Raw genomic sequence first — 20,238 nt, forward strand, 5'->3', positions numbered from 1 at the left:
GAGAGTTACTATAGTACTAAATCATCTCCATTTATAGACAGTTTCTCTAACTGTGGACAGATGAATATCTAAACTCTTCCAGATAACCTTTAACCCTTATAAGTAGCTCTAACCCACACCTCCAATCTCGTTTCATTAATTGGATATCAGGTTTACCAACTCCTGACTCCAGTTAGCGTTTGTTGACGTCATTAGCCTAGGGGTTCACTTACTTATTCTAACCTACACTGTGAATGTACTAGTGACGTATTGAATATGTACAAGAACAATGCAATCGTTTGTGTAATTAGTTAAAACTTTATTGAAAAAATTATTGTAACTAGCCAGATTTTTCAGTTCATACGCAAATACAGGTAATTCCAAAGGGTTCACATACTTTTTCCTGCCACTGTAGTTATTAAAAGCATCTATCTGTGCTCTCCCGTGTGACAGAAAGTGTTTAAGATTATATATGTTAACAGTCTCATCGAAATATCGAGTGCTCACTGAAATGCATTCTGCTGAGAAGCGTTGCAAACCTCGTTCAAGCAATAACATGTTTAATAAACAGAAAGACCGTATATAACCGTCCACAGCTACACTTCTGCCATACATTCACAATATAACCACATACATTTCAATTCCACAGGCATCTCAGTCTCAAAACAGGGGGAAAACAATTATAATGTTGTTTATTAATTGTCTTTTTCTCTAATATGAGACCACATTGAAAGTAACACAAAATAACACATTCTTCCATTTCCCCTCTCAAGTTTGTGGGAATACATCAACTGTAGCTGATATTAAAATACACATCGATTATAGTAATAAAGCACACGACAATGTGCCAATCAAATATGTTGTTTTGTGATGTGACATTAATGTCTGTATTTGTCCAGATAGCATCTTTCTTTACAACAGTATTTCAGAAAACATCTTTAAAATGAAGTTGATATTTACAGAATGTCCCCCAGAAGCTAATGTCTAATATCATCATTACGATACATCATGTACACTGAATACACCTCAGAGGACTGAAGAGATAAAACGGGGAATTTACAGTAAAAACAGGTTTAAAGGTGAAACTGCTTTTGATCTGTTGGCACAGGAGATCTCTGAACTAGATATGCAAATGACCGTCTGCTGAGCTCCGCCCACTTGTGTTACCGTAAACGCCCAGGGGCGGATTGGCCAGAAAGGTTTTTAAGGCGGGGCTTAGCGAAAGGTCAATATAAGTTTGGTGTTTATATCAGCTGTTTATGGCAAAACAACTTTAGTTAAAAGCTCAGATGAGTGAATCTCACCAAACACGCCCCGGTCATATTTCACCACAAACGGGTCAATTACTTTTAATCATATCGATGGTTTGCATTGTGACATTTTAATGGAAATATTATTTACATTGGCAAGCATTTATACATCATGGGGAAATGTATTATACGTCTTCTAATTACAAAAAACTCTTAATTAAAGGCTCGTTCACACCAAGATCGTTGCGATTGTTCATAGGGAACATTCCTATAATGCGTTATTCACATCGATGAACTGCAAGATTAAAATCACATTAATTCTCACACAGTTGTCGCTTAGTAAAAAAGTATTAAATGAGGTTACTTTATCGTTTGCAATTTTCTCTGGGGTTTTATTAAGAATGGAGCAACTTTTCTGATCATAATTGACGGTGATTTAAATCATCAGTTTTATTTCAGTCATTGTACTAAAGTAGATCGACGCTGTTTAATGAACTACAATTAAAGGCATGTTTTCCACAAGAATGGGATTTCATTTGTAATATAATAAATAATGATGCTCCGATCAGGATTTTACAGCTGATCCCGATCATTTCTCCTTTCATCAGGATCTCTGTCACGGCTATTTGTGAGATTTTCTACCCATAAAATCACTTCGGCTAGTTTTTACTGACAAAAAAACGTAAAAAAAAGCTAGTATAGGCTAACAAAATATTCTCTCTATTAAGATCGAATCTAGAGTGAAACCGATAACACATGGGTGCCATTACTGAGATGCCGATGCCCGGCGGGCATCATGACTGAGACGCTGCCATATAACGATGATAACGCTGTTTTGTCGCTTATGAACCGCCACATGAACGTTTCATATTCGCCATACTTCCCCCACTGCATCAAGTGTCTTCCAACACTACGCCAGTATTACCCACACTCCTGATGCCATGACACAGCGGTGCAATTCTTAAAGGAGCCGCGCGTCTTTTGCGACACGAGCGATCGGTGCGGCCAAATTACCGATCGAGTCACAGGACGTGACTGTCGCCCGACCGATCAGAGCATCTCTAAATGTAGTTGATTATACAATACAGCAATATTTAACTATTTTTACAGAACATTTATTTTGTGAATAAACAGCGTGTGCAGAAACGTCATATTCTGTTAGCCAGTTATATATAATTTATTATTGTCCAGTCCATTTGATTATTATATGATGATTATTTTAAAGATGTCTCAATGCACGTGAACCGTTTAGAGACCGCCGGAAAATATTTTACGTATTTCAACAGAAATGTTCTTTAGTACAAAAACACTTTCAACATCAACCTGAAAACGGCTTTTCAACGCTTCAGAGTACGGAGAGTTTAAAACCTCAATGACCTTAATGTGCTCGTCACGAAAACTAAAATCTTAATGGTCCTAAAATATTTTACATGAATTATATAAACATAATTATTATTTTGGACTTTTTCTTTTCAGGTGAAATCCGGCCATGTCTTCATAAGATTCACTTAATCTGCAGTTAAGCGAATGAGCGTCGATGAGGTAACACTGAGAAACAATAACTGGTCCCAATTGTTCAGCGCCGTCAGTTATTAGAATCGCTCCGACTGCGTCGCAAGACTCAAATGAAAAACATTCATATAGAAATGAAATCGTACTTCACAATACGTGCAGCAGTTCAGTCTGTCCGGAGACTGACCGTCTCATAGTTTCAAAGACTCGTGGTCACACAGGAATGTGGAAAGTGTGTACATCTTCGTCTGTCATGATTCACTCGCCGTCATGTCATTCCATAACAGCATACGAGTTTGGAACGACACAGGGGTGAACAAATAATGACAGAATTAGTATTTTTTGGTGAAATATGAACGTGTTACTGTAGTTAACAGACGGGTGCGCCTTCTCTGCGTCCCTGCTTCTTCAGCAGCTGAATGCGGTTGTGGCAGTAGAATTTAATGGCCCTCCAGTCGCGCTGGTTGGTGACCAGCAGGGGGCAGAGCTGCAGACACCGCTCACAGTCCGCTTTAGCAGGAACGCGCAGTTCCACGATATTCCGCTTCAGGTGAGTCTCCACGGCAACCCGCTCCGCTTCAGACCACGGCCGCTTCAGAACGCCTCGTTTACCTGAGGAGGAGTTGAAAACAAGGATTGTAATGAACACGGTTTGGAGAAGAGATTACAGGTTTGCCGTCTGATGTTAAACCTGATTCGGTCCCGAAATCGTTACATATGACCACCAGGAGATGGCGCCAAATACACGACACAGACTCAATGATGACTCAAATGACACAGAATGAAACTCATTCTGTGAAATCTCATGACTAAAATCATGTCTGCATGCTATGCAAACCTTTAGCCATTGTTGTGTTTGCATGTGTAATTAGTTCTTATGTACAATTATTATCTTTTATTTGTTTGGAGATGTTTTTGGACACTATGATCAATTATATTTGTAATGTTGTAACTTTTGATTGCTTTGTCGTATCAACACAAAAATGTTCTCAGATACAGTTGACATGATTGAGAACAAAACAAAAGCAGTTTTACAGAGTCACATTATTTATACCCAGAGATATATCATGTAGTATCAGAAAAATATGGTAACAAAAAATAAAGAGAGGCAATTTTGGGCTAATTTGTGACTTTTCAGCCGTTTGTTATGTTGAGAGTCTCAGAATGTATTATAATCATTAAAACATTTTAAAAGTTTTCTTTACAATGATATCAAACACTTGACCCTCCATGATTATGTCTTGTATTATTTGTGCTTTTTGACGAACTCTCCAGCACTTAACCGACCCGGACATACTGGAGAAAGAATTGCTCTTGGATAGTCAATTTTATTTTTCACTTTTTGATCACAAACTGACAGTAAATAACAGAAAAGGATATTAAAAGAGATGTGGAATGAAAATGGAGTGCGTGGATCAATACACAAAACGAGCTAAAAGGAAACTTTGACATGCATAATGTGTTGATGTGGTTAAATGTAACGTTGGCATAACATGACTCAACTAAAGCAATGGTGACCGCACGATCACAACACCTCAGCACCCAAATAAGGGACATTTCCTCGTCAGTGAAAGACGAGTCTGAATCCACTCTTCATTGGCAGCTTCTTATTCAGTAAAAGGACTCTGTGCTTTAGTTCTTCACCACTACACAACTCAATCACTGGCGAACATTTACTAGCCAGTGGCTACGAACAGACATTTTAGATGCATTTTCAGATGTCATGGTAGTGTTACGCTTGAGTAATGAGGCTGACGAGGAGATGCGGATCCAAACGCAGTTGCACTTTATTTAACTGAATAACAGGGCAAAACACAAAGCAACAACCCACGATGGGGAAATGAAACATAAACTGAATGAGCTGACCAAGGTTGACACGAACAGGGAACTCGGGAAGGAAAGAAACATCAGGTTAAACATCAAACAACGATTGACAAAGACTGAACAAAGACACGGGGTATAAATACACAGACAGGGAAAAAGGGACCAATGAAAGAACAGAACTCAAACAAGATAACAATGTGATTAACAGAAACCAAAGGCAAATTAACAAGGGCAGGTGAAAACAATGAACAGAGGAAAACACTAACGCTAACAAAGAGACTATGGAATTACATAAGGGACTAAAGTGAAAACTGAGAAATGCAAAAGTGACAACAAATGGTAAACAAAAGGGCAACAGAGAAACAAGACAGGGTAATCGTTACATAGCCCCCCCTTTAAAGATCGGATTCCAGACGATCCTAACAAACACACAACAAAAGACACAAGTCCATAAGAACAACATGAGGGCACCAGGAGCAAACAGACAGTACAAGTGGGCACATAGGTAGACAGGCAGACCAGGGGAGAACACTGGGCAGGCAGGAAATCCGGGGGGGGGCCATGAGGGGAAATGAGACAGTCCACGAGGGCGCAAAGGGAGATGCGACAGTCCACGGGGGGCACAAAGGGAGATGAGACAGTCCACGGGGGCACAAGGGACAACCAGGCAGTCCATGGGGGCACAAAGGGACAGGTTTGGGAGGCCGGGGTGGTATCGACCGGGCGGGGACAGGTTTCAGTGGTCTGGGAGCTGGCCACAGGGCAAGGACAGGTTTGGCGGACCAGGGAGGAGGCCAATGGACAGGGACTGGGTCAGGAGGCCTGGGGGAAGGCCTCAGGACGGGAACAGGGTCAGGAGGCCTGGGGAAGGCCTCAGGACGGGAACAGGGTCAGGAGGCCTGGGTGGAGGCCACCGGACAGGGACTGGGTCGGGGGCCTGGGAAGAGGCCACGGGACTGAGGCTGGCAGAGCCGCAGTGAGGCGGAGCCAAGGAGGACTTCGGAGGCGGAGCCATAGAAGACTTAGGAGGCGGCGCCAAAGGAGGCTTAGGCAGGGCCATGGCAGACTCAGGTGGTAAGGCCTTGGGCAGATCAGGAGGCGGAACAGAGTTGGGCGGAGCCAAGGGAGGCGGAGCCGAAGGTGGCGAGGGCGATGAAGGCTCTGAAGACGGAGCCAATGGAGGCTTCGGAGGCGGAGCCGGGAGAGGCTCGGGAGGCCCAGGAGGTTGAGCTGAGAGAGGCTCAGGAGGCGGAGCCGAGGTAGGCGGCTCCGTGGGAGGCTCTAGGAGCGGAGACCAGGAAGACTCTGGAGTCTCTGGGGGTAGAGACGTAGGAGGCTCTGAGGGTGGAGCCGCCAAAGGCTTGAGTGGCTTGAGAGGCGGTGCCGGAGAAGGCTCGGGAGGCAGAGCCATAGGAGGCTCTGAGGGCGGTGCCGTCGAAGGCTTGAGTGGCTCGAGCGGCGGAGCCGTAGGAGGCTCGGGAGGCGGTGCCATCGAAGGCTTGAGTGGCTCGAGAGGGGAAGCCGGAGGAGTCTCGGGAGGCGGAGCCATAGGAGGCTCGGGAGGCTCTGAGGGCTGAGCCGCCGAAGGCTTGAGTGGCTCGAGAGGCAGAGCCGTAGGAGGCTCAAGAGGCTCTGGGGCGGAGCCGTCAAAGGCTTGAGTGGCTCGAGAGGCGGAGCCGTAGGAGGCTCAAGAGGTTCTGGGGCGGAGCCAGTCAAAGGCTTGAGTGGATCGAGAGGCGGAGCAATCGGAGGCTCTGGAGGCGGAGCCGTAGGAGGCCCCGTGAGGGCGGAGCTGCAGGAGGCTCGAGAGGCTCTGGGGGTGGAGCCGTAGGGAGGCGATGGCGTAGAAGGCTCAGAAGGCGGAGCTGAGGGAGGCTCAGGAGGCGGAGCCGAAGGAGGTTCTTGAGGCAGAGGCCTGGAGGGCTCTGGAGGTGGAGCCGAGGGAGGTGGTGCCGTGAGGATGCTCTAGAGGCGGAGCCCTAGAAGGCTCTGGGAGGAGGAGCCGAGGAGGCTCGGGGCTAAGCCCTGGAAAGCTCAGGAGGCGGAGCAGAGGGAGGCTCTGGAGGCTCAGGAGGCGGAGCTGAGGGCGGTGGCGCCGTAGGCAGTTCTTGAGGCGGAGGCCTGGAAGGCTCCGGGGACGGAGCTGAGGAAGGCACAGGAGACGGAGCCGCAGGAGGCTCTGGAGGCGGAGCCGCAGAAGGCTCGGGAGGCGGAGCCGCAGGAGGCTCCGGAGGCGGAGCCGTAGGAGGCTCTGGAGGAGGCTCGGAAGGCAGAGCTGTGGATGGCTCGAGAGGCTTGAAGGGTGGAGCCCTGGGAAGCTCGAGGGGCTTGAGAGGCGGAGCCCTGGAAGGCTCGAGAGGCTTGAGAGGCGGAGCCCTGGAAGGCTCGAGAGGCTTGAGGGGCGGAGCCCTGGAAGGCTCGAGAGGCTTGAGGGGCGGAGCCCTGGAAGGCTCGGAGAGCCTGGAGGGCGGAGCCCTGGAAGGCTCGAGAGGCTTGAGGGGCGGAGCCATGGTAGGCTCGAGAGGCGGAGCCCTGGAAGGCTCGAGAGGCTTGAGGGGCGGAGCCCTGGGAGGCTCGAGAGGCTTGAGGGGCGGAGCCCTGGAAGGCTCGAGAGGCTTGAGGGGCGGAGCCCTGGGAGGCTCAAGAGGCGGAGCCCTGGGAGGCTCGAGAGGCGGAGCCCTGGAAGGCTCGAGAGGCTTGAGGGGCGGAGCCCTGGAAGGCTCGAGAGGCTTGAGGGGCGGAGCCCTGGGAGGCTCGAGAGGCTTGAGGGGCGGAGCCCTGGGAGGCTCGAGAGGCTTGAGGGGCGGAGCCCTGGGAGGCTCGAGAGGCGGAGCCCTGGAAGGCTCGAGAGGCTTGAGAGGCGGAGCCCCGGAAGGCTCGAGAGGCTTAAGAGGTGGAGCTCTGGGAAGCTCGGGAGGCGGAGCTCTGGAAAGCTCGGGAAACTCGGAAGGCGGAGCTCTGGAAAGCTCGGGAAACTCGGATGGCTGAGCTCTGGAATGCTCGGGAAACTCGGATGGCTGAGCTCTGGAAAGCTCGGGAAACTCGGATGGCTGAGCTCTGGAAAGCTCGGGAAACTCGGATGGCTGAGCTCTGGAAAGCTCGGAAACTCGGATGGCTGAGCTCTGGAAAGCTCGGGAAACTCGGATGGCTGAGCTCTGGAAAGCTCGGGAAACTCGGATGGCGGAGCTCTGGAAAGCTCGGGAAACTCGGATGGCTGAGCTCTGGAAAGCTCGGGAGGAGGAGCCCTGGAAGGCTCGAGAGACTTGAGAGACTTGGGAGGCGGAACCCTAGGGGGCTCGAGAGGCGCTGGCTCTTGGACGGTCACGGCCATTGGCACTGGCACTGGCTCTTGGACGGTCATGGCTACTGGCACTGGCTCTTGGACGGTCAAGGCTTCTGGCACTGGCTCTTGGACGGTCACGGCTACTGGCACTGGCTCTTGGACGGTCACGGCTACTGGCACTGGCTCTTGGACGGTCGTGGCTTTGGGCACTGGCTCTTGGACGGTCGTGGCTACTGGCACTGGCTCAGGGACGGTCGAGGCCACAGGCGCTGGCTCAGGGACGGTCGAGGCTACAGGCGCTGGCTCAGGGACGGTCGAGGCTACAGGCGCTGGCTCAGGGACGGTCGAGGCTACAGGCGCTGGCTCAGGGACGGTCGAGGCTACAGGCGCTGGCTCATTGACGTTTGAGGCTTGCGGCACTGGCTCATTGACGGTTGAGGCTAGCGGCACTGGCTCATTGACGGTTGAGGCTAGCGGCACTGGCTCATTGACGGTTGAGGCTAGCGGCACTGGCTCACTGACGGTTGAGGCTAGCGGCACTGGCTCACTGACGTCTGAGGCTACAGGCTCTGGCTGGGTTACCGTGGTTGACGAGGATTCGGGCTCGCTCACGGTGACATGCGTGGACTCTAGCTCGCTCACCGTGACATGCGTGGGCACTAGTTCGCTCACCGTGACATGCGTGGGCTCTAGCTCGCAGACCGGGGCAGGCGTGGGCTCTGGCTCGCAGACCGCGGCCGGCGTGGGTCGGGAGGCGGAAGCCTGTCTTCTCCTCCTCCTCCGGGCGGACAAAGTGGACTGTGCAGGTTCAAGGGGAGCCACTGTCATGGGGGGTTGCTCGCTGACAGGTGAGGCTGGTGTGACAGGGTGCGTGAGCTGCACGCTAGTAGGGTCATCTCCAGGTAGTCGCGAGAGTGCTGCCGGGCGCTGCCTGTGGCACCCGCTCCCTCAGCGAGGGATTTAAGCTGTCCCTGAAAAAGATCATCAGTGCAGAGTCCGGAAGTCAGTAGCGCTCGCCAGGAGGAGGAAGTAGTGAGCGTGGTCTACAAGTGGGTAGTGTTCTTGCTGCAAGTTGAGCAGCCGACATTTGGCCCGAATAGCTGCTGGATCCATGTGTGGTCAATCGCTCTGTTACGCTTGAGTAATGAGGCTGACGAGGAGATGCGGATCCAAACGCAGTTGCACTTTATTTAACTGAATAACAGGGCAAAACACAAAGCAACAACCCACTGATGGGGAAATGAAACATAAACTGAATGAGCTGACCAAGGTTGACACGAACAGGGAACTCGGGAAGGAAAGAAACATCAGGTTAAACATCAAACAACGATTGACAAAGACTGAACAAAGACACGGGGTATAAATACACAGACAGGGAAAAAGGGACCAATGAAAGAACAGAACTCAAACAAGATAACAATGTGATTAACAGAAACCAAAGGCAAATTAACAAGGGCAGGTGAAAACAATGAACAGAGGAAAACACGAACGCTAACAAAGAGACTATGGAATTACATAAGGGACTAAAGTGAAAACTGAGAAATGCAAAAGTGACAACAAATGGTAAACAAAAGGGCAACAGAGAAACAAGACAGGGTAATCGTTACAGGTAGAAATGTTCACAGTCAGCCATGATTACTTTAATCGATGTGTGTAAGTGCCACTTTTTAGAAAAACTAGATGCAATTGATATTGTAACATTGTTTTTATTTATATTTACATGTGATACTTTTGTACAAAATGAATAGCACACAATCATTGATATTTTTTACAATAAATACATTTATTAAAACACAAGAAATTCTGTTACCTTTATAATAAAGTTAAAAGGTTTCCCCAACACCAGTGACACTCACCTGATTTGACCTGGGAGCTCCGCCTCTTGAGTGCACCTGAAGGAGAGGGCGTGGCCGGTGTCACGTGTGGGCGGCTTCTCTTTTTAGGCGTCGGCCTTCGAGCGCTGGATCTTCCCTTCTTCACTACTTCAGCCTTCTCTTTATTCTTCTCCGTCTCTCCATCTGAATCATCCGAGAAAGAGTCGGCAGAGTTCCCCGACATCACTGTACGAGAGAGAGAGACGTTAACGTCTGTATGCTTTACTACGGAAGTAACAGTATGCTGAAGTTAGACATAAATGTGAGTTTTTCCCTAAAGTATCGGTAGTAGGGATGCACCAACGTATCGGCCAATTACTGACCAAATTAAAACACCAGCATGAAACCGCCTCTGTGAATTCAAAGGCACAATCCAGATATAATAACAGCCACAACATGTATATTTGACTTAGAAGACATCAGTATGATGCCCGTTAATGCTGCATGACTGATTGAGATTTAATAGGCTGCATTTTAAAATAGTCTTTATTCAGCACTTCAGTCAGCGCTGTGCGAGCAAGCGGTGCCCTCTAGTGGTATGGACGGCATTATCCATCATCTATTATACCACTGTTAGAATTTAAAAGGGGGTTTTGTTCCTTTTGTTAAAACATAATTTCAGTGGAATTGCACAAATGCATAGTTTTAAATGTAGTTATTAAGTTTTAAATGTAGTTATTAATTAAATATAATGTTTGGCCTGTCATGTTCAATGAATGGAGAAAAATCTGAAGTTTAAAGCATAATTCCGAAATCTGATGACAAAATGAGGTAAGTAGAAAAACAAATATAAAGAAATACAATAATAATAATAACAACAATTTTTTATTATTGATCTAGTTTTTTTTTAAATTGTAAATCGTATTATGGCTTATCTCATGCATATTAGGGTGAGTAATTAACTACTAGCATGCCACAATGGCTAGCCCATTATTAGCAGTATTTTTGGATTAATTATATTTTAAAAGCTCTTTATTTATGTGTTCCTTCAGCTTCAGGCACTTTTATCGCTGTGAACTTCTAGAAAGTAAAATCTCGATTACACATTTTTCACAGTTTATGCATCACATGAGATGTGTGTCATTTTTGTGTCATTTCCAGCACATCTCCAATTCTGGGTTTAATCCTGCGCTTGAAATGATGCTGACGGAAAGTGCATCACGTTTCTATCCAATCTTTGTGCAGTTCTGACAAAGTGAAAATGTGTAACAAGGTTATTTGCGATAATTGCTGCCTCCTGCTCGTTTCCATTCAAATGGCCATTTTCCGATAAATGGTTTGTCATGACGTCACTCCTAAAAAAACAACTCCTGATTTAGCACAAAATAAATCATCTCTTTAGCCATTTCCATTCAGAATTGTGAATATAGCTTAAATGATGTACCTTTCGTGTCCCAGATGTGCCCGCATGTGTGAGAAAAGGAGAGATTGAGACACTTCATTGAAATTTCCCTTTAAATCACAATCGTTGGAAATATCAGATGACGACGGTGAAATGGAGCTCATCTGTATCTGGGATTATTCGAATATCTGTCCAAATACAACAGGAGCCCGTAATCCTATATTACACGCTTGAATTAAATATATGGACACTTAAATAAATCCTTAAATAAACTGAGGAAACCTGGAGTCTCCTCATCCGTCCAAGTGTCCTGATGCAATTCTGTCATGTGACACTGAATTTTAACGTCATTTCACAGATCGACAGAGTTTATGAACTAAAGATAAACAGAAAAATATGATGTTGACACTTTTATCGATAATTTGAGTTTCCATCAGCTTTATTTTGATGCGCTAAAAATGTGGAAAAACGCTTTTATTTTTTAATTCATAAATGCACAAATAGATTTTTGTTTTTCCTCGTCCTCCATCTTCTCTAAACCTTTGAACAAACTTTATTAGGGGGGAAATTGTTTGGTGTGCTGGAAATGACGGCACAAGCGTCAGACGGTCATCTTTGAACAAATTCAATAGAAGTCATTTTCACACAACAAATATTAATAATTTAAACATAAATGGTGTTCACTCTTTCATGGATGCTGCACAGATTTTATGTAAGACTTAAGACCTTTTTTAAGAACAAATAAAATTAGTAGGGTATTTTACAAAGAGAATAATTTAATATAAATAATCAAATTTGTATCTGTAATCAGCTACAACAGCAAGTTCTGTGGTTGTCGATGAACTAATACATTTTCACATTCATTAGAATTAAAATTTCGTGTCCTGGTGTTTATTATTAATATAACAGATTCATTTATTCATGGATTTTGATTCCAGTGGTGGATTGTTTCCAATTTGCAATAACTCCAGAGCGTTGTAAAGTCCAAAAGTCAACAAAACTCACAACATGTTTTTATCTAACGAAATATTCCGCCTCAATCCACGTTTGTTGGCGTTTAGACTTTCAAAAACATTTTCACTGTGGTGGAAAAAACTTGCTGTACACAAAGCGAGGCACGCACCTTCCGGGGCAGTCTAGCGGCTAATATATAATATATATATATGTGTATTTATATAGTCTAGCACTACTATATATTACAAAAAAAGATCGTATTATATATCTGCGTTCGCTTGGCGCTCCATTTGATCCATATTATTCTATTTTATTCAAATTGAGGATTTTAAAATTTTTTAGGGTGATGACGATATAAAATATGACGACAGACATTAGAAGCTTCATTCTAAAACCTCAATAGAAGTGTCGAATGTAAATATGACATGACATTTGGTCCAGTCTAGTATGAACGGTCAGAATGACCGCTATGGCCATTCTAGTAGTTATAGACTTCCGGTAGTTCTCGTGTTAAATGCAAGTACAAGTCTACTGCTTGATTCGTGTCCTTTGGAAGATCAAAGCGTGTCTCAGCCATGACAGTATTACAAATGTCATAGACAGTAATGTCTTTGTATTGAAGGCCAAGTTTAAAATATATCTCTATAAATTCATGCGCATCCATGCTCTCAGTATCTTTGAGTAAATGAATGATGGCAATGACGCAATCAGAAAAGAGCTATACACACACCGGAAACTGTTTCTCGTGCGCACGCGAAAGTCTCTTTGATTTTTTTTTTTTTGCAGAGGTCACTTCGGGTGCTCCGTATGTTACAAATGTTCTTAGCATTTTTTATTTTTAACGCAGGACTATAAACCAGATAATACAGCGGGGACTCTTATTTTGAAACGCCATATCACGAGTCCTGTTTTCTGTCCATAAGTTTAAGGCCTTGAAGCTGAAACAACTGACCAAAGACTCTTAATGTAGCATTTATATTCACTCACCGTCCAGTTCGAGACAGATGTGTTGAAGACTCATCCCTCTGAACAGCACACCCTCTCGCTCTCCGTACAACACCACCCGTCCCACGCGACTCATCAGCGCCGGGTCCTGACCAATCCGAGTGCAGCTTTGTGTCACATGGTACTCTTTCTGAAGAAAGTCTTCCAGTCGCTTCACGGCTGCACCTGCTGGCCTCACGCCCTCCTCCAGCAAGAGCAGTTGGGTGAGGATGGCCACTTGGCGGCGAGCACGGGGCGCGGTGAGCGCTGTGGGGGTTTTAGCACCGCTAGTACGCGCCAAACCTCGAAGTAGGTCCGTCCCGCGTAGCGGCGTGGCGGGAGAGTGGTACGGTCGTGAAAAGACGTACGGGCTCTCTGGATCGACGCCCACATCCTTGGAGGTCTTGAGGAGAAGGTCCAGACAAGCTTCGAAATTGGGCGGAAGAATGAGGGGTTGAACGCGTCCACGTTTGCCCAGTACGCCCACCCGGGGCAGGTGGCAGAGGACGTGGCGTTCAAAAGGAGAAAGCGTCGACTCCAGCGGAGAGACGGAGTTCGGGGAAGCGGTGGAGCGGTCGTGGTAGTCTTGAATGGCGAGTTTGGCGACCTCGCACTCGCGATGACGGTTGTACAGGATGAGTAGAGCCAAGCTGGAGTGGCACAGCAAACGCCACGACTCTGCCAAGCCGGGCGAACGAGAAAGTGAGAGAAAAGAGGAGTGCTGCTGCTGACGGAGGTACAGAACCAGAGTAGAAAGTGAGGAGAGGAGAGGAGGCATGTGTGACCGAGGAGAGCTGCAAGGAGACAAGAAACAGATTAAAAAAGGTCAAAACCAACATATACAGTCTTAAGGCCCGTTCACACAAAATCTGTGACAACTTTGCGAGACGAACTTCAAACTAGTACGTAACAAATTAAACAAATTAGTTCACCCCTGTACAGCAGCACGCTCTTGCTTGTTCTACAAACATTTGTCGGACCCGATGTGACTAGCGCCATAGGAGTTCACTGTCCCCGTTTAAAAGCTCGTTCAGAACAAACGCACTGAAAGAAAACGGGCTTGGTGTGAACAGGCCTTAAGGACTGAAACATACTCCATGTGAGCACACTTATAGCAAATAACAATTATATTGATTATATGTGTTTTGAAATCATGCGTTTTGCTCTGTAGATTCAAAAGAACCGATTCATAAGAGTCATTTGTTTGGAAATCATGTGTTTTGACCTGTAGATTCAAAAGAACCGATTCATAAGAGTCATTTGTTTGGAAATCATGTGTTCAGTGCTGTAGATTCAAAAGAACCGATTCATAAGAGTCATTTGTTTGGAAATCATGTGTTTTGTGCTGTAGATTCAAAAGAACCGATTCATAAGAGTCATTTGTTTGGAAATCATGTGTTTTGTGCTGTAGATTCAAAAGAACCGATTCATAAGAGTCATTTGTTTGGAAATCATGTGTTCAGCACTGTAGATTCAAAAGAACCGATTCATAAGAGTCATTTGTTTGGAAATCATGTGTTTAGTGCTGTAGATTCAAAATAACCGATTCGTAAGAGTCATTTGTTTGGAAATCATGTTTAGCGCTGTAGATTCAAAAGAACCGATTCATAAGAGTCATTTGTTTGGAAATCATGTGTTTTGTGCTGTAGATTCAAAAGAACCGATTCATAAGAGTCATTTGTTTGGAAATCATGTGTTTTGACCTGTAGATTCAAAAGAACCGATTCATAAGAGTCATTTGTTTGGAAATCATGTGTTCAGCGCTGTAGATTCAAAATAACCGATTCATAAGAGTCATTTGTTTGGAAATCATGTGTTTAGCACTGTAGATTCAAAAGAACCGATTCCTAAGAGTCATTTGTTTGGAAATCATGTGTTTTGTGCTGTAGATTCAAAAGACCGATTCACAAGAGTCATTTGTTTGGACATCATGTGTTTAGTGCTGTAGATTCAAAAGAACCGATTCCTAAGAGTCATTTGTTTGGAAATCATGTGTTTAGTGCTGTAGATTCAAAAGAACCAATTCACAAGAGTCATTTGTTTGGACATCATGTGTTTAGTGCTGTAGATGCAAAAGAACCGATTCCTAAGAGTCATTTGTTTGGAAATTATGTGTTTAGCGGTGTAGATTCAAAAGAACCGATTCGCACAAACACTGATTTTCATTGGCCAGCGTAGCCTGTTACCCTACACAAATGACAATAAATAACTTGGCATACCTCTCCATCTCACCGTTCTTCTCCTCTACACTCCCTTCTTTCGTGTTTAACTCATCCACCTCTTTATCTGCCTCATCCTCCTGTTGACCTGGAGTAGGAGGAGCCTCTTCTTTGGCTTGCTGCAGCTCCTCCTGTTTCTTTTCCTTTCCTTTCTTTGGAGGGCGCCCCCTCCTGGCGGGAGGGTTGGGCGTGACAGGAGAGCTTTTGTTCACGGTGCTGGCAGCGGGAGCTGCACCCTTTTTAGTAGGTGAGAGGGAGGTGGTGGTCTTTTTAGAGGTTTTCGAAGTAGTAGGTGGTGACAGGGAGAGCGAAAACGAAACGGCACTGGATTTAGACGGCGATGACACAGAATCGTGCTCCCGTGAAAACAGCGACGGTCCCAGGGAGGACGAGGGTTGTGCGGGCGATGAAAATGTGTGCGAGTTGGTGGTCGCTGTGGGTGGGGGAGGCGTATGGTGGTGCGACTGTTCCATGGCGGCTCGCACCTCAGGCTGCTGGTCGTGGTGTTTCTCCAGATGGCGCGCGAGCGAGCGGAAATGGCGGCCGCAGTATGGGCAGTGCTGCCGGTGGGATACCGTACCGCTTGCACCGTGCCCAATGTTTATGTTAATATTATTGTTTATGTTTGTCATGGGTGGGGCCAGAGGCTGCTGGAAGGGGGAGGGAGAGGAAGGGGCGGGGCAAGTGAACGACAGTGGGCGGGGCGTGGCCTTTTTCTTGACGCTCGCTGACGTTTTCAGTTTCTTACGCCGTCTCATCATACGGCCGCGCAGTTCCTCGAGTTCTTCGTCGTCGTCGTCATCATCATCGTCTTCCTCCTCTTCGCGGTCCGAGTCGCTGGCCTCAGAATGAGACATCGGCGAGGAGGATGGCGAGAGGGACCATGATGGAGTGAGGTAGTCAGAAACTGTGAGAGAGAGCGGTAGTGAGCCGGGATCCTCCTCCTAGAGAGACGGATAGATCAATGAACTGAACCAGTGATATAAAATGACTCAACATATGAGATTAAAGATTGCAGTAGCGCCGCGCACCGCTAATGAATATGTATGCTTTGCATGAATCACCTTCTTAATGTTGTTCTCTGGGTTGAATCCACATTCAAATCCAGGTGGAGACACTGAACTATGGAAACCCTGTGAATAACAAACACAACGCTACGTTTCCTGTCCACACTGATGCATGCAGCACATCACACAGCTATTAACAGTATATTATTTAACGTCGAGATATTTGGAGTACCATGGGATTTTCTCCCCAGTCGGTCAAGCTGTAGTCCACAGTGATCTCCTCTCCTTTGGCAATGTCTCGAATCGCTATGACGACCAGCCGCACCTGACTCCCACAATGCACCTCTCTAATTCTGCAGTTGGGTGGCGGGTGGAAAAGCACGGGCCCGCGGACGCCGCTCGTGCCTTCTTCGCCGAGCTCAGGCACACTGCACGGCACACACGGGTCAGTTGATCCACCGTTTCTTTTAAACATGTTTACTTTTTTATGCTTTAGCTAAAGTGTCTTCAATTTAAGTCTTACCACAGCTGTGAGGGGTCAGTGAGGTAGAACGGACTGCCAGGCGGAGGAAGTCGGTCTTCAGCGCCCTCTGGATACTGCTCGTCCCCTGACAAACACACAGAACATGTTTAATAAACCGCTTCGTTACAAGCAAGAGTCAGGAAGATGAACCGACTCAAACTTCAGTCTAGCTGATATGATCATGGCTAATTATGTAAATTACTGCATGCTATAAAACTGATTTTTCTATGTTTAACATAAAGAAACACCTGCCAAAATCATCCCGAAAAAGTAAAGCATGTCAAATGCATAGTATGAATTTGTAATCATAATGTCAAATATAAGTTGCTGTTCACCTAGTTTAGTCAAAAACAAGTGCAAAAAAACGTTTTAGAAGTGCACAATAAACCCCCACATTGATCTTCATGTTACCATGTTTTTTTGTCTTGCATTTATCTTTCATTATTATTCTCAGGACACGTCCACGCTAACATGTGTTCCATTCAATCAAAAACATTCAAGATGGCGGCCCATGATGTAGCGTTAATGATGTTATTTGTTCCAGGCCTGCCGCGGTTATTAATAATCGACTCATCGGGGCTCTGGGTATCTCAGTGAGTATTGACCATGACTATCACACCTGGAGTCGTGAGTTTGAATACAGGGCGTGCCGAGTGACTCCAGTCAGGTCTCCTTAGCAACCAAATTGGCCCGGTTGCTAGGGAGGGTAGAGTCAATTGGGGTAACATCCTCGCGCTCGGTGGGGCATGAGGCGAGTTGTGCGTGGATGTCACGGAGAATAGCGTGAAGTCTCCACATGCGCTACGTCTCTGTGGCAACACGCTCAAGTCATGTGATAAGATGCGCAGATTGACGTTCTCAGACGCGACTGAGATTCGTCCTCACCACCTGGATTGAGACGAGTCACTACGCCACCATGAGGTCATAGAGCGCATTGGGAATTCCAAAATTAGGGAGAAAAAACCTCAAAATAATAATCGCTGATCGTGGTTATTCGAGATAACCGTGATTATTGTACACGTCAATTCTGAACAATGCGTTTATGTGCCATTCAGTTTAACTCCAAGCGTCACTAGTTCCTGTCTGAAAGACCGCGGGTAGCGCTTCTCAAGCACTCGATGTGCGGGCCGTCAGTAGTGCTCATGCCAAACTCCCACAAAAATATCAACGAACAAATATAAACTTTGATTGTGAATGCAGAGAGCTCTGGTTTCACTTTAAACGTCTGGATAAATGACAAATGTTCCTGGTCATATACACAGTGTTAATGACACAGAAGAGATGCACACTCGATTTCTGTGGAGTGAAAATCACATACCCATATATTATTATTTGATTTATATATTTGAAGTTAAATATGTAAAAATGACTTAAGCTGTATGAAGCACATATGCGCCTTCAGAAATATGACAATTTATATGACAATGAATCATCATAATCGCAATTATTTGCTGCCAGCCAAATTTCATAATTGTGACAGCCCAACTTTGGATAACCTTCACACTGCAGTCTTTCTAGCAAGCCAGTTCACTCTTGGTCATGTTTGGGACTAATTCCAGTCATGACATGGCAGCCACGATCTTCTTGAATGGTTGAACATTGAAATCTCAAAAACGGTTGGTCAAGATTAAGATCAAAGAACAAATTTCAAATCAGCAATGAAATCTGACAAGATAAAATTATGCCAAAAACACGCAATTGTCTAATGCGCATGCACGAGTTGATTGACAGGTGATGTCTGTATCTAAAAAGGTGATTGGCTGTTTTACCTGTAAGGCGGGACTTCTTTAATACACCCGTTGACCATTACTCCCATTCCGGCACCGGTGAGGTCGGCTGCCATCACGACTGCTCCGACCACAATTTGCTTTTATTCCTTTTTTCTGTTGCACTTTAAGTTACTCCAAGCAAGGAGGGCCCAGAGGGAAACGAGCCGGCGTCAGGAACAGACTGAGGACTCATGCCCATCGTGCTCACCTGCCTAGTATTCTGCTATCGAACAGTCACAGGAGAACAGGCTGGACCACCACAGGGCCACGGTTACGTTCCAAAGGGACCTTAGAGACCTCCTCTGCTTCACCGAGTCATGGCTGAACCCAGCGATTCCGGACCACGCCATCCAGCCAGCAACACTTCCACCAACACAGTACCTGCCCTACTAGAGGCAACAGGACTCTAGATATCCGTTTCCAAGCAGAAGCCATGGGTGGATAAATCCATCCTCGATGCTCTGTCATCCCGCACCGCTACAAATAAAGCGGGGCTCGCCACCGGGAACATGGACAATTTAAAAAAAAAAGTGTGTCTTACAACACACGCAGAGCGGTGAGGAAGGCAAAGCAGCGCTACGGGAAGAAATTGGAGTCACAGTTTCAACGGGTGGCTCTAGAAGCCTGTGGCATGGACTAGGAACGATAACGGACTATAAAACACCATCCCCCAAAATCAGGAATGCTGATGCTTCTCTCGATGGCCTATCTGCTGGAGATCAAAGGCCTGGAGGACTGGTGCCAGAAGAACAACCTCCTTTTGAATGTCAGCAAGACAAAGGAGCTGAACGTGGACTTCAGCACAAAGCCGGCGAGGACCTACCACCCCATGATGTTCAACGGGGCCACAGTGGAGAGAGTGGACAGTTTCCGTTATCTTGGCATACACGTATCACATGGACCTGACAGATTAACACCCTGGTGAAGAATGCCCGTCATTGTCTTTACCACCTCAGGTGCTTAAAGGACTTTAAACTGCCCTCTAAAAACTTTTGACAACATCCTTTCCCCAAACCATCCGTGTCCTGAAGGACAACACCAGGACTAGTTTCACTATTCCACACCCTTGAAGCAATATTACACTGTGCATTATCATTAATATACACCATCACCTCTATATCATCAGCCTGTGCAGGTCAACATTACAGCACAATTGCAAGAAGTCAGTTTTAGAAGTGTTTTTGCGCTTGTGCAGTTGGGGATTTAAGTGTTTTTAGATGGGCAACTTTTGGACAACGGCAATGCAAAAACAACTGCAAATAAACGGCTCCAGACTGCGACTAAACGGTCGCATTTTGTGACCATTTTTCCCGCCAGTGCCACCTAATTTTTGATAGAGGTCACACTAAAGAGTTTGCATACTCTCGCTGATTCTGTACGTCAATCTTCTGTTGTTCATGTGAAAACACGACACATTTAGAAAGCATAGCTGAATAACATAAATAAGTAAACTAAGGAGGACTAGCTACCTTTAAAGTGGACTCAGTTTAGGATTTAATCCTACATAAGGTGTGTGTGAATTACTTTCGATGAAATGTAGCATATTACGTCATCTTCAGCGGATGTTTTAGTCCACTGAAAGACTTTTGTGTGTTTTGTTCGAGACATTTAAGCCACTTTTCCATCATCAGGCCGAACTGGCCGTGCCGATCCGGGGCAGTTTATTTATCCGCTCTGGTGCGGTGAAATCAGGAGAATGCCCGTAACGGATCCGTCTG

At 46.1% G+C, this 20,238-nt stretch overlaps 1 protein-coding gene across 2 annotated transcripts in view; it reads right to left on the minus strand.

Annotated features, from left to right (window-relative positions):
• Nucleotides 1-283: 283 nt before the first annotated feature.
• The window catches only part of LOC127653775 (uncharacterized), a 22,335-nt gene continuing 2,380 nt past the window's right edge, over nucleotides 284-20,238 (minus strand). For both annotated transcript variants that reach the window (XM_052140551.1, XM_052140547.1), the window contains 7 exons: nucleotides 16,752-16,836; nucleotides 16,461-16,656; nucleotides 16,286-16,354; nucleotides 15,222-16,165; nucleotides 13,006-13,796; nucleotides 9,705-9,908; nucleotides 284-3,353 (listed from right to left, as the gene is read on the minus strand). In XM_052140551.1, coding sequence (XP_051996511.1) covers nucleotides 3,112-3,353; nucleotides 9,705-9,908; nucleotides 13,006-13,796; nucleotides 15,222-16,165; nucleotides 16,286-16,354; nucleotides 16,461-16,656; nucleotides 16,752-16,836 — 2,531 coding nt within the window. In that variant the 3' untranslated portion in view covers nucleotides 284-3,111. The remainder of the gene's footprint in view (nucleotides 3,354-9,704; nucleotides 9,909-13,005; nucleotides 13,797-15,221; nucleotides 16,166-16,285; nucleotides 16,355-16,460; nucleotides 16,657-16,751; nucleotides 16,837-20,238) is intronic.

The sequence above is a fragment of the Xyrauchen texanus genome, chromosome 2 (genome assembly GCF_025860055.1).
Source record: "Xyrauchen texanus isolate HMW12.3.18 chromosome 2, RBS_HiC_50CHRs, whole genome shotgun sequence".
NCBI lineage: Eukaryota > Metazoa > Chordata > Actinopteri > Cypriniformes > Catostomidae > Xyrauchen > Xyrauchen texanus.